This window comes from Megalobrama amblycephala, linkage group LG16 (genome assembly GCF_018812025.1).
Source record: "Megalobrama amblycephala isolate DHTTF-2021 linkage group LG16, ASM1881202v1, whole genome shotgun sequence".
Lineage (NCBI taxonomy): Eukaryota > Metazoa > Chordata > Actinopteri > Cypriniformes > Xenocyprididae > Megalobrama > Megalobrama amblycephala.
Window position 1 is genome coordinate 19340845 of NC_063059.1, and position 18429 is coordinate 19359273.

The 18429-nt window shown below is 36.5% G+C and overlaps 1 protein-coding gene across 1 annotated transcript in view; it reads left to right on the forward strand.

Annotated features, from left to right (window-relative positions):
• Positions 1-18429, forward strand: part of robo2 (roundabout, axon guidance receptor, homolog 2 (Drosophila)) — a 557168-nt gene that overhangs the window by 499566 nt on the left and 39173 nt on the right. The window contains 9 exon segments of the mRNA XM_048160953.1: positions 104-309; positions 1374-1455; positions 1541-1706; positions 1999-2165; positions 2682-2803; positions 5677-5908; positions 11912-12036; positions 13058-13229; positions 14502-14684. Of these exon segments, the coding sequence (XP_048016910.1) occupies positions 104-309; positions 1374-1455; positions 1541-1706; positions 1999-2165; positions 2682-2803; positions 5677-5908; positions 11912-12036; positions 13058-13229; positions 14502-14684 (1455 nt within the window).

The window sequence follows — 18429 nt, forward strand, 5'->3', positions numbered from 1 at the left end:
ATCCATCCAAAGTATACAAATTGGGATGCCTCCCTTCTAAAACAGTAGGAACAACACATGGACTTAATTCTTGTTCTTTCCTCCATCTTTCTCTCTTGTTTAGTGTTGACCGATCGTCCTCCCCCCATCATCCGGCAGGGTCCAGCTAACCAGACTCTGGGTGTAGACAGTGTGGCTCTTCTGAGGTGTCATGCATCTGGAGAACCGGTTCCAACCATCAGCTGGTTGAAGGACGGGGTCAGTCTGCTGGGCAAAGACCCTCGTATGTCTCTGCAGGACCTCGGCAGCCTACAGATCAAGGGTTTACGGGTGAGTCTAAACACTTCTGTTTGTATTGTTTTGTTTTTCCTTTGTAATGAATGTATAAGTTGGGGATGCACCCATATGGAAAATTAGAGAGAGAGAGAGAATTGATTGATTGGTTGAATAATCTGTAATGAATTCTCAATTTTAGAATTCTCATAACTGGCATAGAAAGAGCATATTCTGTTTGAATATCGACCAATATTGATCAAATTAGTCCAATTTTTATATTTGCCAATGCTGATATAGTCACCAATAGATCCTTAATGTGAATGTCCAGATGTGTATCTGTCATTGTGTATTTCTAAGACCTATGTGTGTGATTGTATGACTACCAGCTGTCAGAAACATCTCCATCTAAGTGTGATGTATAAGCTTAGCAGAATTCAATCAGATATTGGTAAGACATAACAGAGACAGGCAGAGGGAATCATATTGCATTACAGGGATGAATGGGAAATATTGATTTTGGTAAATTGTTTGATACTATCACTTAGGGGTACGACAGCTCTCCCAAGAATCATTTACGGAGGCCTGGACGAGCTCCAGCTGCACACACATTTGCACATGCACGCACAAACAAACACACTTTTAGGGCCATATTGAATTTAAAGTCCCCAAGCCCTCCCCGTCAGCTCGGGATGGAATAGCCATTATGCCTGACAGTGCTGCCCACCTCTGACATTTTATCTAATAAATGGAGGCGAGGCATCCTGATGAAAGGCAACAAACAACAGGGAGATCGTCCCGGAAAGGTAGAGAGGGGAGGACATGCGCCAGCTGTCAACGATCCAGAGGGTTTCAGCGGCTACCCCTTTAAATGAATTAGTCTGCCGCTCATTGCGGTTAGTGGGTGGGTTTGTGAATTTGCCAGCAAGGATAAAAGCTGGCTGAAGGGTGCGGAAAATAGAATATATCTACCATATTAATGTCAGCACTTTAGCCGAGCTGGACGTGCTCAAGGTTACCATCTCTCTGGGATCGAAAGCTTGGGCTTACTGTGAATCGAATTGATTAGCCGTTTAGTGAAGATATAAAGATCAAGGCATGTTTTTGTTTCTATCTTTCAGCTCTCGGATTCTGGTATCTATACTTGTGTGGCGGCAAGTTCTAGTGGGGAAACATCTTGGAGTGCTTTCTTGGAAGTCAAAGGTACTTTTTTGCAACTTTGCATGTAATGTTATTCTTCCAGAAACAGTTGGACTTCCTGATGTTCTTATGGTTTCCCTCTCTTCAGAGTCTGGTAGTCTAGTTGTAGTTAAAGACCGGGATGAGAACGAGCTCCCAGGTCCTCCTTCCAAACCTCAGGTCACCGATGTCACAAAAAACAGTGTTTCATTGTCCTGGCAGCCTGGCCTTCCTGGAGCATCACCCATCTCATCATATGTTATTGAGGCTTTCAGGTATGAATTTTGTCATAATTTAGCCTTTTCTTAACTTGTTTTGGATTGAATTGTACTTTGCTCAATCAGATCAGACTTTAATCAAAGTAGATACAATTTGACAAACACAAATGTGAGGGGTTGTAGTCTAATCTGTACAGTATATTGAAAATAGGTCATTACACACATTTCCAGTGTACAAAATATGGCTTGTACAAATTGAATGGACTGTATTTTTAAATGGCACCCAATCTGAATAAAGTTTACAAAGACATTTCAAACTCTGACATCACTCTGCCTCATTGCATTGCAGCCAATCGGTGAGCAACAGCTGGCAGACTGTGGCTGATCATGTCAAGACCACGCAGTACACCATTAAGGGTCTTCGCCCCAACACCATCTACCTGTTCATGGTGAGAGCAGTCAACATCCAGGGCCTGAGCGACCCGAGCCCCATGTCTGAACCCGTCCGCACTCAAGGTATTTGACTGAAACACTCTAAATTGTGCATATAATTGTACGTTTCCTTTAGTAAGATGCCCATGTAAATGGTGTCCATGTCAACGACTTTCAATTAAATCCTAAGATCCTAGTCTAGATACCACATGGTCTAACAGACCCATATGTTGATTAGTTCCAGAGACGGAGTATAATGTAGAACAAACATCATCTACTTTTGGAGTGTATAATTGAGTTAGTGCCCTGGCTGGTACCTTAATGATCATTACGGGGGGAAAAGGGCCAACCTCGACTGGAAAAAGATTCGATTAAGGTGCCAAGGAGTCCTCCGTATGTTCATTAGGGTGACAGATTCTGGGACCTTGGGCGAATGTATCCTCACAGGTTGTCTGCTGCTGGAGTCAGTGAAAAGACTCCTCATCGCTCTTTTAGGGGATTAAATTGTATTTAAGGGATTATGTTGTACTTGCCAGTAATTTAGCATTGTCGGAGCACTATAAAAAGTAATGGCATTGGCCTCTTTCTCTCTCTTTACAGATATAAGTCCTCCAGCACAGGGGGTGGACCACAGACACGTGCAGAAGGAGCTGGGTGAGGTTATTGTACGGCTACACAACCCAGTGGTCCTCAGCCCCACCACCATACAGGTCACATGGACGGTAAGATGTTCTATGATTAGTCAGAGCATGTTATATGTGATTGGAAATATATTATAGCCTGTAATTGTGGTTAAACAGAGTTTAGTGTTTGAGTTATGATTGGACAGAAGTTTTAGCACATAAACTATAATTAGACAGAAGGTATTGTACAAGAACCATGATTGGACTGAGGTTTTATCATGGGCGCTGTGATTGGACAGAGATCATAGCATCTGCACTGTGATTGTACCAAGCTTATAAAACATGATGTCATATTAAAGGGATAGTTTACCCCCAAAAATGAAAATTCTGTTGAATTTTTTTCATGTTGTTCCAAACATTTCTTTATTATGTGGAACACAAAGGATATTTTGCAGAGTGTTCAAAATGTATGTTTTTGTCCATACAATTCTTGTGTAATTCAGAATAATGAAAGTGATTTTTAAAGGTTTGGTATGACATGAGCTATTTTATAATATGCTAATTTGACTATTTTTATACATTTTCTTAAAGGTGCCATTGAACGTTTTTTTTACAAGATGTAATATAAGTCTAAGATGTCCCCTGAATGTGTCTGTGAAGTTTCAGCTCAAAATACCCCATAGATTTTTTTAATTAATTTTTTTAACTGCCTATTTTGGGGCATCATTAAATATGAGCCGATTTATGCTGTGCGGCCCCTTTAATTCTCGTGCTCTCCGCCCACGGAGCTCGCGCTTGCCTTAAACAGTGCCTAAACAAAGTTTACACAGCTAATATAACCCTCAAATGGATCTTTACAAAGTGTTCGTCATGCATGCGGCATGTATGCGTCGGATTATGTGAGTATTGTATACTGTTATATTGTTTACGTTTGATTCAGAATGAATTTGAGGCTGTGATCCGTGGCTAACGGCTAATGCTACACTGTTGGAGAGATTTATAAAGAATGAAGTTGTGTTTATGAATTATACAGACTGCAAGTGTTTAAAAATGAAAATAGCGACGGCTCTTGTCTCCGTGAATACAATAAGAAACGATGGTAACTTTAACCACATTTAACAGTACGTTAGCAACATGCTAACGAAATATTTAGAAAGAAAATATCATGATATCATGGATCATGTCAGTTATTATCGCTCCATCTGCCATTTTTTGCTATTGTTCTTACTTGCTTACCTAGTCTGATGATTCAGCTGTGCACATCCAGATGTTAATACTGGCTGCCCTTGTGTAATGCCTTTCATAATGTTGGGAACATGGGCTGGCATATGCAAATATTGGGGCGTACACCCCGACTGTTACGTAACAGTCGGTGTTATGTTGAGATTCGTCTGTTCTTTTAAACAAATGAGATTTATATAAGAAGGAGGAAACAATGGAGTTTGAGACTCACTGTATGTCATTTCCATGTACTGAACTCTTGTTATTCAACTATGCCAAGATAAATTCAATTTTTCATTCGAGGGCAACTTTAATAGATTTTAATAAACATCATCTCTATATAAAACCAGTTTATTTGGCACAAAGTATTGGCTAAATATCATTTGACTGTATGTGTGTATGTTGTTTGATATCCAAATAAGTGCATTAGTTCAGAATTGAACTCTTTTATTTCCTTGGCTGTTGTTTGCGTTTCCCACCACAGTCTTCCAGCATTGATATAAACACTCTAAAAGTGTTTATTGTTTGTTGAATTGCATTAAAATGGAGATTTTACAGCTTTGGCTTTGTCACATTAGTTGGTAAGCACTCTCCTGCGGTATATTAATGATTATCATCAACAATCATTACAGAGACAAATATAAGCGGCTGTCTGTTCGGCTTAAATGGGGGATAGACTGTTTCAGAGGTATTTTTCTCATATGAATAATCCATAAATCATCGCCCTACACAGCCCCTGGATACAGCAGCACTCTCGCGGTAAACGTAGGTGGTGTCAAGAAAGCTTTTACGACCAAGAATCATTCAATTAATGAAAGTTAAAAAGCGTAGGATGGATGCCCATTGGGCTGATTTACACTACGTGTAGGGAGGAAAAGCAGATGTTTAATATCTCACTCTGAAAGCCAGGCTCTGCTGTTAAGAAGACATTAATGTGAGTTATGCACACTCCGTCTCTTGGTAAATACAACTTTTCTTTGGCGAACTAAAAAAAAAAGAATAAGGCTTTCAATTAATGAAGCATCTTGTTTACCTTTGATTTGATTTGAGATTGACATCACATCGACATCTCTTCTTTTCTCTGAGGTGTTTTTTGGCATGAGGACGGGACAACCTGTCACTCACATGAGATCGACCAATAGAAAACAACAATGACCCAATCAATTCCCAACAGACAAAATCAAGTCCCGTCCTACATTTTTTCTTGATCAAGAAGCCGTTTTACTCTGATATACATCACAATATACCTTAGTCTTTTAGACTTTGATCTGTAGAAGCTCATCAATCAGCATGATTTTTCTTTTGAGAAAGTTGTTTGACTAAGAAACTATTGGTGATTAAGCTACCCTGCTGAAAAATCCAGCTAAAATCCAACCTAAGCTGGTTGGCTGGTCTTAGCTGGTTTAACCTCGAAGTAGCTGGTTTTAGCTGGTCTCCCAGCCTGGCTTAGCTGGTGTTCAGCTGGTTTTAGCTGGTCTCCCAGCCTCCCAGTCTCCTAGGTAACCAAAACCCTCTAAAACCAGCTATGACCAGGCTGGGAGACCAGCTAAAAACCAGCTTGAACAGCTTAGGCTGGTTTTAGCTAGATTTTTCAGCAGGGGTTAAAACACCTAATGGTAAACCTAACCAATCCATACTGCGAACCAGCACCCAAAACTACTACTTTTCAGCAGAGTTTCTCCCATCAACTTTTGCTATTTGTCTCTTGACTCTGTTGCGCTCTTTTAAGTTTGAACCCTTTTTCCCTTCAGGTTGACCGCCAGTCTCAGTTCATCCAGGGCTACAGGGTTTTGTTCAGGCAGATGTCAGGGCTGTCCTCCCCTGGAGCGTGGCAGAGTCAGGATGTGAAAGTCCCATCTGAGAGGAGCATGGTGCTCTCGGCTCTGAAGAAAGGCATCGTCTACGAGATCAAAGTCCGTCCGTACTTCAACGAGTTCCAGGGCATGGACAGCGAGTCCCGAACGGCAAGAACAACAGAGGAAGGTACAGCATTTGACTTCTTTGAAGTGATACAGGAGATCTGTGATGTTTGAAGTCAACATGAAATCAACATTGACCTCATTTACTTTTCTTAATAAATAAGTCTTTCATCTTTGTAATCTTTCACCAAAATAGAATAACATCACCTATTGTATTAAAGGATTAGTTCACTTCAGAATTAAAATTTCCTTATAATGTAGGCCCTGTCCACACGGAGACGCATTTTTGTGAATACTTACAAATTTTGTATCGGATAGGCGTTTCGTCCACACGGATCCAGCGTTTTCGGAAGGTGAAACCGCTATTTTTTTTAAACCGGGTCCCAGAGTGGATAAACTTGAAAACGCCATCTTTGCGTTTTCGTGTGGATAGCCTATCCGTATATTTTGTGAAACGATGATGTCATCACCCCACATGTCGACTCTAGTCAGACGCCGCTAACAGCACAAAACAGCAACAACAACAACAATAGCAGACTCTAGATGCTTGTGTTCGTGCTGCAGAAGCTACTGAGCCAAAATAAAGCATTATTTCTAAGCTTTACTATAGTTTGTATACAGCGCGCAAGGTTTATGCGCATGCTCCAAGTCTTATTCGCTGTTTTTAAGTGTATCTCTGCGGCAGAATTATAGCGCCACATACTGGTCTGGCATGTATACTACATCGTTTTGAGTCATTTGAGTGGTTTCGTGTGGAGGCAGATATTTCTTGCGATGAGGAAAAAAAAAAGATCGGATTGGGTAAGCTCCGGCTTTGTGTGGGCGTAGCCTTACTCATCCCCATGTCATCCAAGATGTTTATGTCTTTCTTTCTTGAAATGAGATGGTACTTTTGCCTACACCACACATGACTTTTCCAATGTGATTACGTAATGTGTGGCACTTTGAAGAGCTAGTGCAAGATGAACATTTGTGGTTAAAAAGTATAGAATTTAAATTTTTTTTAGAAAATGACCAATCGTTTCGCTAGATAAGACCCTTATTCCTCGTCTGGGATCAGGTAGAGCCCTTTGAAGCTGCATTGAAACTGCAATTTGGACCTTCAACCTGTTGTACCCCAGTGAAGTCCACTATATGTAGAAAAATCTTGGAATATTTCCTTAAAAACCTTAATTTCTTTTCAACTGAAGAAAGAAAAACAGGGGGGTGAGTAAATTATCAGGAGATTTAAATTCTGAAGTGAACTAATCCTTTAACCGGGGAAATAATGTTAAGCTGCCTTCACATGCTATCGGAATGATTGTAAATACAAGATTCCTAGTTAAAAATGGACAAGAATGCCTTCTCAAGTCGTGTTTACCACTTGAAAGCTCGGGGACAATTTGAATACCCAAGTTCCCAAAATGGGCGGGCCAAAAACTTCAAACATGGATGAGGAGAGAACAATTGCTGCTGTGACTGGTATTCTTTATTCGTTTTTTCCAAAACAGCTGCATCACGTTGCCTTGTTGTTACGGTAGTGCATATTTACATATATGAATAATCATTTAAAGTGTATTGTATGTTTTATACACAGCGAAAATGGACTGTATTTGACCAAAATTCCAGAGTTGTCAGTAGGCTGACTATCTAGATGAATGAATGTTGATGTGGTTGTCAATGAATGGGATTCTAAATATAATTTTGGCAATATAATCAGATCACACTATGGAAGTAAAACGGGTTGCGAATGCCGTTTCATGCTGGCTTTCAAGTCACAGAGCTTTATAATTGATTTGTTGATGGCTTATACTTCTGATTCATGCAGGTCACAGATACTAAGAGACACAAATGCAGACGTAAGGCCAGAGATTGAGTCTCTCGCTGATTCTTTCCAGCTTGTTTTAAGTCCACAGCAATTTGGCCCGGTGATACATAATCCACCCTTAGGCCAACGTCGTAACAAATACCGTAGTAAGCAATAGTGTCCTGCTTTCCACAGCACTGCAGTAAGCTTGTCGCTATCCCTGACGGGACTCAGAGGAAAGACTCTATCGTTTTGGCAAAGGAATTGACCTTTTCTCTGTTGTGGGGTAGTGTGTGTGTGTGGCTGACAGGACACTAAAATAAGCATGGATTTCACTGGATCCTTCCTCTGTACTCATCCCCATCACTCCCAACTGACTAAAAAAGACTCTGTCAGCCACTGAGCCAGTTTCATACCAGTTCACTGATTTCTGAATTTCTTTTAGACAACCACCTGTCCTAACCTAGTGTGCAAAATTGACTTTTTGGATAGAGATTTTTATAAAAAATCTAAAAATTACAAACAAAAAATTATGCAATTAAAAAATTCATGCACGCCCGTATAAATTTTACTTTCAGTTTGGCGCTTGGCCAGTTTTAATCCAAAATGGATCCTAGGACATATCGCCTTGGGTTATTGTGACTGAGACAGGTTGTTACTTAAAGTTGACCAATGTCCAGGATTCACCGCAATGCTTTGAGATGTTTTCCCAGATGTGAGGGATGGCTGCTACCACACATTAATCTTGTAAAAAAAAAATGCATTTTTGAGAATCGTTTAAACGGCATATGGAACTCTCGAGACATAAATTCACACACACTCACACGAGCACAGAAGGTTTGCTGATTAAAGTCTGAGCGCAATGACAGGCTCATTTGTTACCCAGAGTGTCCGCGGAGAGCCGTATCTCCTCTACACACACCAGCTCTGTCTCCTGAAGCCCCGCTGCAGTGCCTTCACACCCTACACCTGCATGTCATCGCCATTACCAGAGCAAGACAAAACACTGGGTCCCCTGGCAGAAGAGCATCACGGGGCCCATGAGCTGCGATAGCCCCCTTTTGTTTTTTTGTTTTCCACTGTGTGGTAGTTGAGAAGGTTTGTCAGAGTCACAGAAGAGGATGATTTATTGGCCATTGTCTGATTAGACAATTATAGTTTCCCTCTAGAGCTCGCCACTTCCATTTCTTTTCTCTTTCTCGTTTTTCTCCCACTTTGTCTTTTCCAAAAAGTAACTGTTTTCGCTTTCATTTAGACCTTCCGCTGAAGTGCCGAAATTTGCAAGGTCGCAAGAATTCCCTCATAAAAATGTATCCTGCTAACCAACCATAGCTTCCTCCAACTTACCATACTTGCTGCAATTAAATATTACCACAATAAAACTGTGGTAAATTGGTATCGGTGACCGTTGTCATCCAAAAAGTTGTTCCTATGTATATGCTACAATATGACTAGCTATGCAAAACTAGCTTTAGCTTTTTCTTTGGAAACGTCCTATAGTATTAGCTGCATTAGTAGCAGATTTAAAAATAGAGGTTGAAAAGGTGAAACAGGGCTTTTCAGAAACTACTCTGTGTTCTTAATCCATTTTATGGTTAATAATCAGCTTCTCAATGGGAGTTTTTTCCCGAGGGTCATTATCACACATTGATTAGTGGCATGCTAAAGCAATGTAGCATTTCTTCACATTCTGTAAGCTAAAGCCCTGCCATCCGCCCGGGGTCTCAATAGTGTTTTTTTCATCAGCTTTCGCCTGCAGGCTACTGTAGCGGCAGTGAAACAGAGGTCACATCCTTGCTGGCTATACATCACACCGCTAATGGCACTATTAGCATCGCCTGCGCCATCGCTCCCCAAATGAGAAATATGTATTGTTTGGCTCAAATGTGCATAATGATAAGCTCCTAAATGATTTGCGGCATTAACTTTGAATGACATTGGCTGCATTGTTATGGGAGGGATTTTGTCACTTGCGACGTGCTGAGTTAACTTGTTGGGTTTTTTTTTTCTTTTCTTTTTTTCAGTATTAAAGATGCAAAATGTGAATTGTCTGTCTATTTATTACATAAATAATCACTGTAAAATTTGCAGTACTAAAGGAGGAAAAAAATCTAAATATGCTTGCACTCTTAATTCCTGAGGGGTAAAAAAAATATATATATTATTTTGTTTTATTTTTATTTATTTTTAGTATTAAAATTTATATATTATATTATATTATATTATATTATATTATATTATATTAAAGAAATTGTATTATTATATTTAAATATTAAAGAAGAAAAATGTGAATTTCCAAATGTGCAATTATGACATAATTACTATAATATTTAAAGTATTAAAGGAAAAAATATTAACCTGCTTGCACTCCTAATTATATTATATTATATTATATATATATATATATTATATTATATTATATTATATTATATTATATTATATTATATTATATTATATTACATTCTTAGTATTAATGAACATGTGGTATTATATTATATTATGTTATATTTCAGTATTAAAGAAGAAAATTTCCAAATGTGCAGTTATGAATTAATTACTGTAATATTTAAAGTATTAAGGGGAAAAAATGTTACTTTGCTTCCACTCCTAATTCTGAGATTATATTATATTATATTATATTATATTATATTATATTATATTATATTATATTATATTATATTATATTATATTATATTATATTATATTATATTATATTATATTATATTATATTATTAGTATTAATGAACATGTGGAATTATATTATATTATATTTCAGTATTAAAGAAGACAATTCCCAAATGTGCAGTTATGAATTAATTACTGTAATATTTAAAGTATTAAGGGGAAAAATTTTACTTTGCTTCCACTCCTAATTCTGATATTATATTATATTATATTATATTATATTATATTATATTATATTATATTATATTATATTATATTATATTATATTATATTATATTATATTTCAGTTTTAAAGATGAAAAATGTGAATTTCGAAATGTGCAGTTATGAATTAATTACTGTAATATTTAAAGTGATTAAGGGGGAAATGTTAATCTATTATTATATTTATTATATTATATTATATTATATTATATTATATTATATTATATTATATTATATTATATTATATTATATTATATTATATTATATTTATTATATTATATTATATGAAAGAAGAAAAATGTGAATTTCCAAATATGCATAATGATAAGCTCCTATATGATTTGTGGCATTAACTTTGAATGACATTGGCTTCATTGTTATGGGAGGGAGTCTGCTCTGTTATTTTCCGTTCAGCTGCAGATGTTTGATGAAGGCGAGCTGCCCGTTTGTCCTGTCAGGCCTTTTGCGGGTTAAAATGGGCCGCCCTGTGTAAGGGATGAGTGTAGCTTTGGGATATGTGCCATTTATGTGAGGGTCAGAGAGCAGGGATGGAAAAGAGTGCGAGCAAGCAGAGTTTACCGTAATTGAGCTGTCAGTATTCTGCTGTGTCGCCGCACCTCAGGTTGCCACAGAAATGAGAAAAACATTTTTATAAAAATGTTATTTTCCACGACAGATCTCTATTATTTATTTCATTCCCTTCCCCTGTCTCTGTCAGAGTGGCTCTGATGGAGTTAATAAAACAGGGGCCAGGGGTCTCGACTGTTTTCTGCCAAGGACAAAACAGCATCTTTGATTCGCAACTGACCTCTTTCAATCGATGTATCCATGTCGATATGTTTACCTAGCGCTTCATTCTTTACTCTTTCTCATCCAGCTCTCAAAAAATACCTCCGTTCTTCGCATTCCTCCCCGAGCCGAGCGACCTACATGCCTGTCAGAGCGATTTACTAAGAAAGCAGATTTGTTTGGGCTGGCTCACCATCTCATTGTCTCTCAGTAAATGTATTTTTTTAGTAAATCCCTCCTTTCAGGGCCAGGATATGAAATCATAGTGAAATGTGAAGGAGCAGCAGTGTCAGGCTGAAGAAAATCCCCATCTAATGAACTCGTGCACCCGTGGCCACCTGCCTTAGGTTCTAAAGCTCAACGCGCACATTGACTGCTTAATGCTTGACTTACAACAGAGTCTTTCAGAAGAAACAGAATGAGAGTGTGTCAGACCATGTGTGTTGAGTGATGTACATAAATCCTTGCCAAACAACAACTGGCGTCACTAGACCTGAGCTGAAAGGAGCCGTAGCCTCAAATCTTTTCTGGAAAGTTCAGAAGAACATCATGAAAGCCATGGAAATAAAAGTCTTTCTTTCTGTTTCTCTCCCTGTATCCCAGCGCCCAGTGCTCCTCCTCAGCAGGTGACGGTTCTCACAGTGGGCAATCAGAATAGTACATCTATCAGTATCTCGTGGGATCCTCCTCCTGCAGAACATCAGAACGGCATCATCCAGGAATATAAGGTAAACAACTTGCACTCTTCGTTCTGAGAAAAAATATTTCACCATTTTCTTATATTACATTATATTATTATTTTTTCAGTGTTAAAGATTTATGTGTGTTTTCTGTACAATTATAACGTATTACGTAATAACTTTATTAAGAAAAATTCTAAATGAACTTGCACTATTATATTATATTATATTATATTATATTATATTATATTATATTATATTATATTATATTATATTATATTATATTATATTATATTATATTACGTTGTATTATATTATATTATATTATATTATATTATATTATATTATATCATATTATATTATATTACATTGTATTATATTATATTATATTATATTATATTATATTATATTATATTATATTATATTATATTATATTATATTATATTAGATTAGACTGAAACAACAACAAGCATGTGTGACTCCATGTGATGTTGCTAAATTCAGCAATATTTCATATTTACAGTATTAAGGAAAAATCCAAATAAGCTTGTGCTCTAAATTATGAGAAAAGCATATATTATATTATATTATATTATATTATATTATATTATATTATATTATATTATATTATATTATATTATATTATATTATATTATATTATATTATATTATATTATATTATATTATATATCTGCATTATAAACTGAAAGGTTGTTAGTTCAAGTCCCACATGGGGCAATTTTCATTCTTATTTAATACAACCTCAGGTTGTTTCAAGGAGATTAAACTCAATAAATAAGTCATTTTGGATAAAAGTTCTTACTGGATGACTGTTTACTGTATTTGCTTTTGTGCAAAATGGGCCTCATTTATGAAACAAGCAGAACAAATTTCTGTATAAATTGTCTGTAAATCCCATTATTCATAAATTGCTGTACTGAATTGAATACAATAATTTACATAAGAATGGCTCTACGAGTAATTTAAACAAAAAATCATTTTCGTTAATGAAGCCCAATCAATAAAAATTGACTTTTTACAGACAATTTGCTGTTTTCCCTCTCTCTCAGATCTGGTGTTTAGGGAACGAGACCCGTTTCCATGTAAATAAGACTGTGGACGCAGCCATCCGTTCAGTGGTGGTGGGGGGTCTGCAGGCGGGGGTCCAGTACCGGGTGGAGGTGGCCGCCAGCACCAGCGCTGGGGTGGGAGTGAAGAGCGAACCACAAACCATCATTATTGGTATGAGACATCTTTTGCTTTTGATAGCCTTTACTGTCGCACTGCATCTGCCATTTATCTGTGATGGTCAGCGTAGAAACTCACTTTTCTTTGGATTGGTTTTCAGTGGGGTCACCAAAATCAAAATTAAATCTTACCGTCAGGTCTGCAGTTTTTTTTTCTGTGCTTTGGGTGTTTACAGTGTGAGTTATGTGAGTTGTAGCAGGTTGTGACTGGTTTGACCCATAAGTGATGATTTGGTCGGTGACGTGCCCTTATTCCCAAATGTCAAGCTCACTATCCATCTTCACGCACAGCCAGAGGCTGATAGACTATTTATCAACACTGCAGTTTGTGTGTGTGTGTGTGTGTGTGTGTGTGTGTGTGTGTGTGTGTGTGTGTGTGTGTGTGTGTGTGTGTGTGTGTGTGTGTCCTGCCATCTTTTGAAGTAAAAAGGCTGATAAAAAAAAAAAAAAAAAAAAATTAAAAAAATGTTACAAGACAACATAAAATTCAAAATAGACTTTTTAAAACTTTTTTTTAACTAAGTGGGCATTTACACAACACCGTTTTCTTTACAAAGTGACATCGCCACCTTCTGGCCTGGCAGCAGAATACTGCGTTTTTAGTTGTTTTCGCGGATCCATGTGAATGGGGATTGTTTTGACAACATTGTTGTCTGTATGTGAAACTTTTAAAAAATGCAAAAGAAAAACGTTTCTGGTTTTTTGTACATCGTTGTACATCAGTTTATTGTGAATGATTCATCAGTGCACATTACTTCAAAAGGGATTTTTTTTTTTTTTTTTTTGTAATATTTCATTAACTTTCTCTGCCTCCAAACTATTTTTTTTTTTTTTTATGGGGCGGGATTAAATAATATTAACCAATAATATTTATAGCCTAACATGATTCCATCCAATCAAATCTTGATGGATAAAAAAAGAAGTCTCAACTTACATTATTTCTGATTAATATTGTCACATTAAAAAAAAAAAAAAAAAAAAAAAAATAATGTGCTGTAAATACTGTTTCTTGTTATTTATACATCATTTGTATTATATGTTGTTTTTTTGTTTTTTTTAACCATCTGTTCATTGAAGTAATGCTAAAGATCAAGGTGATGAGCTTTTAACGCTCTAGTTGAGTTGATTAAATCCTGTGCTGATGTTCGCTGGAGCACAAGTGTTTTTCTCATGCTATTAAACTAATTTAGAAACTCACCCACAATTTTCAGTTTACTAAACAGCAGTTTTCTTTTGTGTGTGTGTGTGTGTGTGTGTATTCATGTAGGTAAAGACTTCCGAGATGTGATCATGAGCAGGAACAACAGCATCACGGAGCAGATCACGGACGTGGTGAAGCAGCCCGCCTTCATCGCGGGCATCGGAGGGGCCTGCTGGGTCATTCTGATGGGCTTCAGCATCTGGCTCTACTGGAGGAGAAAGAAGAGAAAGGGTCTCAGCAATTACGCAGGTAGAGACGAGATCCTCTTGTGGCTACTCAAATACACAGTGGCGATTGTTTTAGGATGTCTCGGAAAGCACAACTTCTTATAGAATTTAATAATGAATGCAAAGATAACAAGTTTATTTAGATGAAAATAATTCCTGTATGTATTATCACTCTTGGTGTGTTTCAATATTTTGTAGACCATGGCTCATTGAGACCAATTAAAGTGCTCTATGGCAGTTAATAGTATTACTAATTTGAATGGTTCAAAGAGTGATGTTAACTGGCCAAGAGGTTTTAATGTGTCATTTTGGGCTCCCGTTTGCTTTGGAAATGATTGGGCACATTCAGCTTTCAATCAACATTTTTTTTTCTCAGCTCTACACAGTGATTGGTCGAGCTTTCAGATGACTTTTCATCAAACAGCTAATAATTCAAACAGTGATATGTTTTATTTATTATAGTATGTATATTGTGGTAAAAATACAGTTCAATATTATTTTTAATTAGTAATTTTTCTGTTTAAAAGTAGTTTTAGAAGCAGAATTGCAAATAGCAAATAGTTTAAAATAAAGTACACTTTATGCCATTGATAAGTGATATCTATGGAAGCCTGTTTCCGTCATGAAATAAAAAATAAAAAAGGTAATTGCGTCTTTTTATCTCACAATTCTGACTTTTTTCTCAAAATTGCGAGATATAAACTCACAATTGTGATATAAAGTCAGAATTTCTTGATCTAAAGTCAGAATTGCGAGTTATAAAGTCAGAATTGAGAGTTAAAGTCAGAATTGTGTGATATAAAGTCAGAATTTCTTGATATAAAGCCAGAATTGTGAGTTATAAAGTCAGAATTGAGAGTTAAAGTCAGAATTGTGTGATATAAAGTCATAATTTCTTGATATAAAGTCAGAATTGTGTGAAATAAAGTCAGAATTTCTTGATATAAAGTCAGAATTGTGTGAAATAAAGTCAGAATTGTGAAATAGTCAGAATTGTGTGATATAAAGTCAGAATTTCTTGATATAAAGTCAGAATTTCTTGATATAGTCAGAATTGTGTGAAATAAAGTCAGAATTTCTTGATATAAAGTCAGAATTGTGATATAAAGTCAGAATTTCTTGATATAAAGTCAGAATTTCTTGATATAAACTCAGAATTGTGTGAAATAAAGTCAGAATTGTGAAATAAAGTCAGAATTGTGTGATATAAAGTCAGAATTGTGTGATATAAAGTCAGAATTGTGTGATATAAAGTCAGAATTTCTTGATATAAAGTCAGAATTATGAGTCATAAAGTCAGAATTGTGATATAAAGTCAGAATTTCTTGATATAAAGTCAGAATTGTGAGTTATAAAGTCAGAATTAAGAGTTAAAGTCAGAATTGTGTGATATAAAGTCAGAATTTCTTGATATAAAGTCAGAATTTCTTGATATAAAGTCAGAATTATGTGATATAAAGTCAGAATTTCTTGATATAAAGTCAGAATTGTGTGAAATAAAGTCAGAATTTCTTGATATAAAGTCAGAATTTCTTGATATAAAGTCAGAATTGTGTGAAATAAAGTCAGAATTTCTTGATATAAAGTCAGAATTTCTTGATATAAAGTCAGAATTGTGTGAAATAAAGTCAGAATTTCTTGATATAAAGTCAGAATTTCTTGATATAAAGTCAGAATTGCAAGTTATAAAAACAGATTTTCTTGATATAAAGTCAGAATTGTGAGTTAAAGTCAGAATTTCTTGATATAAACTTGGAATGTGTGATAATGTCCAATTGTGAAGGGAAAAAAACAGACGTTTTTTTCTCAGAATTACGAGATATAAACTTTAAGACGCATTTGCGAAATCACACAAATGCAAGGAAAAAGTGAGAATTGTGAGATGCAAACTCGCAATTGCGAAAAAAAAGTCATAATTATGAGATAAAAAGTCGCAATTACATTTTTTTTTTTTTTTTTTTTTTAATTTTTAATTTAATGATGGAAACAAGCTTCCATCTGTGCTTCCCCACTCTTGAAAAGCACCAGCCACCACTGAAACACACACTCTTTTATTATTATTATTATTATTATTATTATTATTATTATTATTATTTGTTTGTTTGTTTGTGTGTCTTCTGTGTTAGACTGCCTGTCTCATTCCTTTGGCTGCTGTCTTGCTGTCGTGACTCTGATGGCATAACACAAACCTTCAAACACACTCCAATATGCATGCAAATAATCATGCACAGAAACACACAAACCTTCCAAAGCCCGACTGAGCACTGCAGGCTTTTTAACACACACTCTTTTCTGTCTTCTTGTTTTTGCAGTTCAGTCGTTCACCTTCACCCCTGCAGGTACTGTTCATTTGTCCCGTCTTTTCGAAACCCCAATTCCTTCTTCCTGCATTTCTCTTACTTTCCTTTACACAATCAAGTATCCCTTTCCCATGATTCAAGCTGAAGTCTTCAGATGATGCCCACCTGACTTTGTCAGCACAATAAGAATTAATATTTAACATTTGGCTGCAATAGAAACTCTATCAGGGGTCTCAAACACAAATTATGGAATCATTTTTACATATATGTAAGCTAAAATGCAAAAAGTGAACATTGATTTGTTGGCTGTGTATAAACTGTGACCCCCGCTTTTCTTTCTAAACTGTGTTGACAGAGTCAGATGGAAGATCTGTGGGCTGCAAGATCCTGCAGTTCTCCATTTGTGTTTCTTTGTCCTTTTCTTCAGGTCATTTTTTTTCAGTGGTCACCTGTGCTGATTTTCTCATGTGGTTTTTCCATCTCATCTTTATTCTTCTTTTATTGTCCTATTTTCTCTTTCTGACTTTTTGTTTGTGCAGGTGTTGTGAACTGTTTTCGTTCTCTACCCGAGTTCACCGTTCTTTGATTCATTCCTGTCTTTGTTATTAACCGCTTGAACAAACTTACACGTGGGATTCGATTGTTCTCGCCATACGAGGTTGTCGACATGTTTTCTGAAGGTTTTCTCATTTCCCTCCAGTGATATACATGTTCTGTTTTAACCAATATAGATATTATGGACACAGCTCTGGGTTTTTTAAAGAGTGGAATACTTGCTTACTGAATACTGTTTAGTATACACTGCAATGTTTTTACACATACATTTATAATTTGGGTGGATTGCATTGTGGAATATTGTACCCAGTTAAGTGTGCTTTGCACCTTTTAGCAAATATAGTATTCATACTATATATAGGGCAGAAAATAGTATGCCATTCTGAACACAGCCATATTGCCACTGATCTCATGATTTTCGGTCTATCAAATATCATCCCATTTTGAAATATGGTCGCGCCACCATTGATTTTCCACTTTATGTTCACAGTAGCAGAGAAGTGTTTGTAATTCAATGGTTGGTTTGTTCGCAAGTAATGTGAAATATAGGAGATTCACAGGCCTACAGAGGTTAACCAGTGATGACCTGATACAGTCACACGGTCGGCCACAATCACACAGTGAATTGATAACACAAAAAAGGCAAAAAGAAAAAAAAAAGTCACTCAGCTAGCCCAGGTTCCCTCCACATCTCTTGGGGATTGTGTGCGGATTGAGGTGTGCTTTTATCTTGTAGGGTTTCGCTCCAAACTTCATTACCGATGAAATCAGTCTCCCTGCAAAAGTGGACACCGCTGCACTTCACTTTTCCCCAGGAAGATAAGACCGTAGCAGTCAGGTGTCCAAGTCTTATGGCCTCAATATCCCCAGTTTTCGTTTTAATGCACTGCAGTGGTCTCTCCTCACCACTGC